Genomic DNA, 6,927 nt, shown 5'->3' on the forward strand with positions numbered 1-6,927 from the left:
CCAGCAGGAATGGAACATCCACATCCATGCGGGAACTTTGCCAGAGGTTTTTCAAGCAGAACGCTCTCGAGCCCAGGCTTGGTTCATTGAGCACAGCATTTTGTGGGTCTCCTTTTGTCAGGCTTTTTGTCTGTAACCATGAGTTCCCCAAATGTTCTGCTGTTCCTCAGTCCCAGGATTGTGTTTCCTCACTTGTGTCCGTTTTGTGTTTTCCTTTGCAGGTCCCACCAGGTGCCTTCCCCGTAGGTATTGGGTGTTATGTGTGCAAAACCCCTTGTTTTGGTTCAATTGTGGGATTTCTTCCTTCATTTCCCTCTTTCCTCCCTCGTTTCTCTCTGCCCTGATGGGGTTTGAGGCTGGGACTGTCCCTTGGTTTGTGAAGCCTGCAAAGAGCCCTTGAAACACATCGGGCCCAATTTAGGTGATAAAGTCAGACCTTGTAATTGCTTAATGTTCATTAAATAGTCACAAGTCTTCAAAGGTATCCTGAGTATCACAAAAATGCTTTTTAAAATTAAGAAGTACCTCAGGTTTGAACTGTGTGCTTGAAATGCTCCTTGCAGGTTGCATGTGAACCCTTTTGTGTGGACTGTGATCATTTTCTACTTAAAATTCCATGCTAAACAATTTGCCAGAGACCCAGTAATGCCACCAGAAATCACAATGCTCAACTCCAGGCCCCAAAATAAAATAATTTAAAAAGTTATTGGAAATAGTGTTGGCAGTGTAGCTGGGGTTGTTTTCTCTCACGTGAAATGTTCAGTTAAGTCAAGCTGACTTTTCAGGCAGCAAAAAAATGGGATAATAATGTCTAGGATCCCTGTTAATAATGTCAAATATCCCTGCTAGTAATGTCCAAGCATAACAGTGCTTTTCCAGACGAAGGGAATAAATTGCTCTGAGTCTCTGACATGCCTGGGAGGTGCTAAAATAGGCATTGATTGCTGTAAAGGCAGTTTCCATTCCACACTAGGAGAACATTTCTAAGACAAGGATAGCAAAGGAATAGGACACATTACTCCAGGAGAGTTTGAAATCTCCATCATTGTTTTTTCTCAGGAATAAATTAGGAAAAAAGTGCTGTTTATTAGTGTTCAAAAGGACATGAAAGCAAGAACTGCAAAATTAACTGGGGCTTTTGTAAATTAAATTCTTAACTGACTTTATAATGTCTACAAAATGAACAATTATGGGCAATTACCTTCCCTAAGTCTTCCTGGAATGAAGAGGTTGCTGTTTGCATTGCTGGCTGTAAAGTGAATTTTCATTTTCCTGGGAGCTGCAGTCTGCAGCAGAGCTTTAGGCACTGAGGAACCACTCGTGTGGAACACTTGGAAAATTCTTTCTCATGGCTTCCTGGAATGGTTTCTCATTTAAATAGCAGAATCTTTGCTTTTGGGGCTTTATTTGGGCTCACTAAAAGCAGTTTCTGTTTGTCCTGGTGCAGGTCCCCCCTGGTTGGGTGCTGGGGACCTGTCCTGTGCTCCCAAGGGTTTTAATCCTCCAGGAATGGCACTGATGGAGTGAACCTTCCAGAAGAGCTTTGGATTCAGAAAGTGTTCAGAGAAGTAATGCTCCTTTGGGGATTATTTGCTGAATTCAGCCTTTCTCCTTTTGGGTTTGTTTCTGCAATTCAGCTGGTTCTCCCCATGTCCTCCTCTGTAGGGCCGGGATTTGTGGAATGACGTTGGGAAGGAGCTGGTAAAATCTTGGATTTTCTGTCATTGCTGGTACCACTCCTCTGGTTCCTCATCTCCACATTCCTGGGGGCAACTTAAAGCAGTTTTTATAGGACTTGTCTCCCAGCCTTTTCCATTTTCCTGGAATTTGCATTCCCCTCACAACACAAATGAGCTCTCTAACTCACGAGTGAGAGCAGGTTAAATTAACCAGATTATGCACAAGGACACAGAAAATTGTTGGAATACTCTGGGCAACAAAAGGTGATGTGGTTTGTTTGAAGACTTTTGTAAAATCTGATCAGTTAAAAACACCTCAAAAGAGCTGGAGATCAGGAGTGACCCAAGTCCTCAGGAAGCCATGAGTAAATTTACAATGCCTTTTTCCCCTCTCTTTACCTTAAAATGTTATTTTCAGTTCATTTGGGATGTTTTCCCCCCATCAGCTGAGAGGTTCCTAATTCTGCATCAATACATTTGGATTCTTTCCGAGACCTAAAGAGACCCCCTGAGCTGCCTGTATTTTGTGTGGCATTCACCACCCGTCATTCTCGTTGTTCATTGCACCAACCCAGCTGTTTTATTGCTCTGTTAATCAAGTTCAGCTTTGTTTGGGTTTTAATATGAAGAGAAATGCTTGAATCTGGTTTCTTATATTAAGTTGTGTCTGGCTTAAAATTACCGTGTAACAGGAGGGAAAAAAGGCACTTATTTAAAACCAATACAGGTATTCGTTTACTATTGGGTTTTCTTACTCTAGTGGTTTTTTAATATGTTTTTCATCAAGAAGATTAGATTTTTAGGCCAGCAGTGAGGTTTTTTACCTTTTTTCTTTACAGTTTTGTAGATTTGTAGTCACAGCATTTGTGCTTATTTAGGTTTCAACTAAAAGGAGCACCTGTAGCGAGTAATTGGAGACTTAATGTACCTCTGAGTTTATAATAAAATGCTCTTTGTTTCATTTGATACTGTTGAAAGACCAAGGACCCGCAGCTGCATCTCTTCCTGAACGACTACACCACGTTTTTCACTGTGACTCAGAGTGGCATCACCCGCTACCTCACCCTGCTGCAGCCCGTGGACAGGGAGGTCCAGCAGCTCTACACCTTCTCCGTGAGTTCCATGCCCTTGGAAAACCCTCCAGGCACTGCTCGGAGCAAGTGGTGGGAAAGGATCAATTCCAGCATCCTTGGAAGTCATAAAATGGCTCAGAAGAAGGAGAGCAGTGAAGGATGAGTGGGTTAAGAGCAGCATTTTAGATTCCCCTACCAGTACCATCCTGGCCTCAGGATTGGCCTCTGCTCCTCATCCCATCCAGGATTTGCGTCCTCCTTTTTATTCCTGGCCTTGCTTTTCTCGTTGCCTTTTTTCCCCCTCATCCCTGAAACATGAGCCTTGTCTTGGGCTTTTTGCTTTATTTCTATCCCAAATAAAAAAAATTAGGCTGACAGCACAGCCAGAAGTGTTAAAGAAAAAAAAAAAGAGGAAAAAAATGCTGAAATGGATTTAATATTCCCTCAGGCTGTGAGTGAACCCCTTAACAGCCCTACAATGATTTGGAAGTGGGCTGTGGGCAAACCCAGCCCGTCTGCAGGGGTTCCCAGTCTGTGCCTCCCTATTTTCTGTCCCTTTGCCATTGGAAAGGAGAGCTCAGATCTCCTCTGTGGAATAAGAAGAGCCCCCAGCTCTGTAATTCCCACTTCCAAATGTTGTCCAGGAGGTTTAACAGAGCTCCTGCGTGTGTTGATGCCCAGGTGAGACTCCATGGACTCAACAGCTCCTATCCCAGCCCTGTCCCTGGGAAATTCCAAGTTATTCCCTCTCACTTCTACAATGGAAAGGTTTGGATGGGTTGGCTTTGCTTTTGCCCTGAGTCTTGCACGTGCAGGCTCAAGCTCTGCTGAAACCTGATTTTGGGTTGTCAGGCTGTGTTTTCTCCTATTGGAACTGTATTTCTCTTGGAATTGCATTGAGAACACACCATTAAAACACATTCCTGTCCTGCTTTTTTTGTCTCTCTCAAGATGACAGCTTCTGATGGAGTCCAGGAGAGTGTCCCAGTGACTGTCAACATCCTGGTGATCGATGCCAATGATAATACCCCAACCTTCTCCAACATTTCCTACAATGTCAAGATCTATACGGATATGAGGCCTGGGGAAGGCGTTATTAAGGTAATTTCAGGGCTTTTATTACCTCTGTTAACTCACTTTTGTTAGCAGTACATGGCTTTGTTCATCTAAATTGGAAATGCACTGAAACCAGCTAGAAATGAAGTTTGTGTATCTGCATCCACTTCGTTAATTAAATATCTATTAAAAAATTGTTGAGACTAAATGTCAGGCCGGTCTTATCTGTAGAGCTGCAGCTCAGCTGCTTCCTCTGAGCTTCCACAAAAACTTCTTATGTTGTCTGTTTGGGCTTCAGCAAGGCCTTTGACACTGTCTCCCACAGCATACTCCTGGAAAAGCTGGCAGCCCACGGCTTGGACAAGAGCACTCTTCTCTGGGTCAGGAATTGGCTGCATGGCCAGGCCCAGAGAGGGGTGGTAAACGGTGCTGCACCCAGTTGGGGGCCAGTCACCGGTGGTGTCCCTCAGGGGTCTGTGCTGGGGCCAGTTCTGTTCAATATTTTACTGATGACATGGATGAGGGTATGGAGTCTACCTTCGGTAAATTTGCAGATGACACCAAGCTGGGGGCATGTGTCAATCTGCTGGAAGGTAGGAGGGCTCTGCAGAGAGACCTGGAACGGTTGGATGGATGGGCAGAGTCCAACAGGATGAAGTTTAACAAGTCCAAGCGCCAAGTCCTGCACTTTGGCCACAACAACCCCTGCAGTGCTACAGGCTGGGGACAGAGTGGCTGGACAGTGGCCAGGCAGAAAGGGACCTGGGGGTGCTGGTCGACAGCCGACTGAACATGAGCCAGCAGTGTGCCCAGGTGGCCCAGAAGGCCAATGGCACCTGGCCTGGATCAGGAACAGTGTGGCCAGCAGCTGTAGGGAAGTCACTCTTCCCCTGTACTCAGCACTGGTGAGGCCACACCTCGAGTGCTGTGTCCAGTTCTGGGCCCCTCAGCTCAGGAAGGACGTGGAGACGCCTGAACACATCCAGAGGAGGGCAAGAGGGCTGGTGAAGGGCCTGGAACACAAGCCCTGTGAGGAACAACTGAGGGAGCTGGGGTTGTTTAGCCTGGAGAAAAGGAGGCTCAGGGGAGACCTTGTCACTCTCTACAACTGCCTGAAAAGAGGTTGTAGCCAGGTGGGGGTCGGGCTCTTTCTCCAGGCAGCAACTGACAGAACGAGAGGACACAGCCTAAGCTGTGCCAGGGGAAGTTTAGGTTGGATGTCAGGGAAAGGGTTTTTACTGAAAGAGTGATAAAGTTCTGGAATCGTCTGCCTGGGGAGGTGGTGGAGTCACCGTCCCTGGATGTGTCTAAAAAAAGATTGGATGTGGCACTTGGTGCCATGGTTTAGTTGAGGTGGTGTTAGGGCATGGGCATGGGTGTTAGGGCATGCACAGGGTTGGACTCGGTGATCTTGGAGGTCTCTTCCAACCTGGTGATTCTGGGATTCTGTGATTCTCAGCTGAAAAATCTCAAAAAAAAATATTCTCCTTTATTAGCGGGACTTTGAGATAAAACATTTTAGGAGAAGAGGCAGGAAGTGGAATAGGACATAACCAGGGATGTTTTCCCACTCCAGAAAACCTGCTGGTTTGTACAAGTTTGTTTGTAGAGCAAATGAGCAATGGAAAATGGGTTGAACATGGACCCAAGAGAGAAGCAGTTTCAATTAAATTTTGCCAGCACTGATTTATGTTGTAGTGCAGGACTGGAGGTGAATCCTTGTGGCATTGAAATTAATGGAAAAAGGCTTTTTTGGGGCAATTCTTCCAAGATCTCAGCCCTGCTCTGAGTGCTGCCAATCCAGATGGATGAGAAGACAAGATGCCATTGGTGGCATTCCAGAGTGGTTGAAGGCAGTGGGAATATTGGGAAAATCAATTTAATCTGCTGACCTAAGGATAAAAATGCCATTTTCTGAACCATAATCAGGAATTAATTTGAGGGTAGCAGTGATGAGGAGAGGGCTCAGTGCCCCTCCTGTCCCCTCCTGAGCTGTGCTTGTGCCTTTGCATCTTCAGCTCTTCCTTGGTGTTATTTTGTCCCCTTGTCAATTTGAGCTACAGGTGCTTAAAAACCATCCCATGGGAGAGCCACAGAGGCATTTCCAGCAAGATTTGGGGGAAAGAGAAAAGCTTGAAGCACAATTAAATTCCTTCAAGGCTGTGTGAAAACAAGACTCCAAATCCTGTTGTCCTGAAGGAGCCAGAGAGCGTGAGGCAGAAAATGTTGCTAAATGAGATTTCTTCTGGGTAAAAAGAATGTTTTCTACTCTGAGTTGGCCTTGAGGATGCTCTGAGCTGCCTGAGATGTGTTAATGATTCCTGGGATGAAGCAGAGCAGCTCCTGGGCTTGTCTGAAGCTGCTGAAGTGTTTCTGTGCTCGGAGGGAATGTGCTGCTCTCCAGCTCTCAAACATGTCCTGGTGTTGCAGCTGCTAATGTGTTCCTAGCCTGGAGGCATTCAAAGAGCAGGAGGACACATTTCTTGGGAAAACTGAGCCAGAGCAGGTTATTTGGGAAAGGAATAATGGGGAAATTGGGCCTTTAGCTCACCTCTGCTGAAAAATTAAAATTCTGAGAGTGAGGTTTTCCCAAATCCGTGCTTCTGTCTGCACAGTCAGCATGTGGCTGCTTCCAGGTTTTCTAAGTTTATAATCTGGCCAGAGGGGGAAGGTAGAAAATCCTGGCTGATTTGGGAGAGAGGTTGTTTTTCAACTCATCCTACATTGCCAGATGATCTGAACTTATCAATGACCTGGCTTAAAAAAAAAAACTAAGGGTCAGGTCATAGGATTTCAGTGGACTGGTGATGACACCAGAAATAAAGAGGGCCCAGCACAGGAGGGACCTGGAGCTGCTGGAAAGAGTCCAGAGGAGGCTCCAGGATGAGCAGAGGGATGGAGCAGCTCTGCTGGGAGGAAAGGCTGGGAGAGCTGGGATTGTTCAGCCTGGAGAGGAGAAGGCTCCAGGGAGAGCTCAGAGCCCCTTGCAGGGCCTGGAGAGGGACTGGGGACAAGGGCTGGAGGGCCAGGACACAGGGAATGGCTTCCCAGTGCCAGAGGGCAGGGCTGGATGGGATCTTGGGAAGGAATTGTTCCCTGGCAGGGTGGGCAGGCCCTGG

General features: G+C 46.4%; 1 protein-coding gene across 15 annotated transcripts in view; it reads left to right on the top strand.

The window, feature by feature from the left end:
• The window catches only part of PCDH15 (protocadherin related 15), a 572,690-nt gene that overhangs the window by 417,998 nt on the left and 147,765 nt on the right, over window positions 1-6,927 (top strand). For all 15 annotated transcript variants that reach the window (XM_017733770.1, XM_008633276.2, XM_017733771.1 and 12 more), the window contains 2 exons: window positions 2,658-2,792; window positions 3,704-3,853. In XM_017733770.1, coding sequence (XP_017589259.1) covers window positions 2,658-2,792; window positions 3,704-3,853 — 285 coding nt within the window. The remainder of the gene's footprint in view (window positions 1-2,657; window positions 2,793-3,703; window positions 3,854-6,927) is intronic.

Source organism: Corvus brachyrhynchos, unplaced genomic scaffold (assembly GCF_000691975.1).
Source record: "Corvus brachyrhynchos isolate BGI_N302 unplaced genomic scaffold, ASM69197v1 scaffold334, whole genome shotgun sequence".
NCBI lineage: Eukaryota > Metazoa > Chordata > Aves > Passeriformes > Corvidae > Corvus > Corvus brachyrhynchos.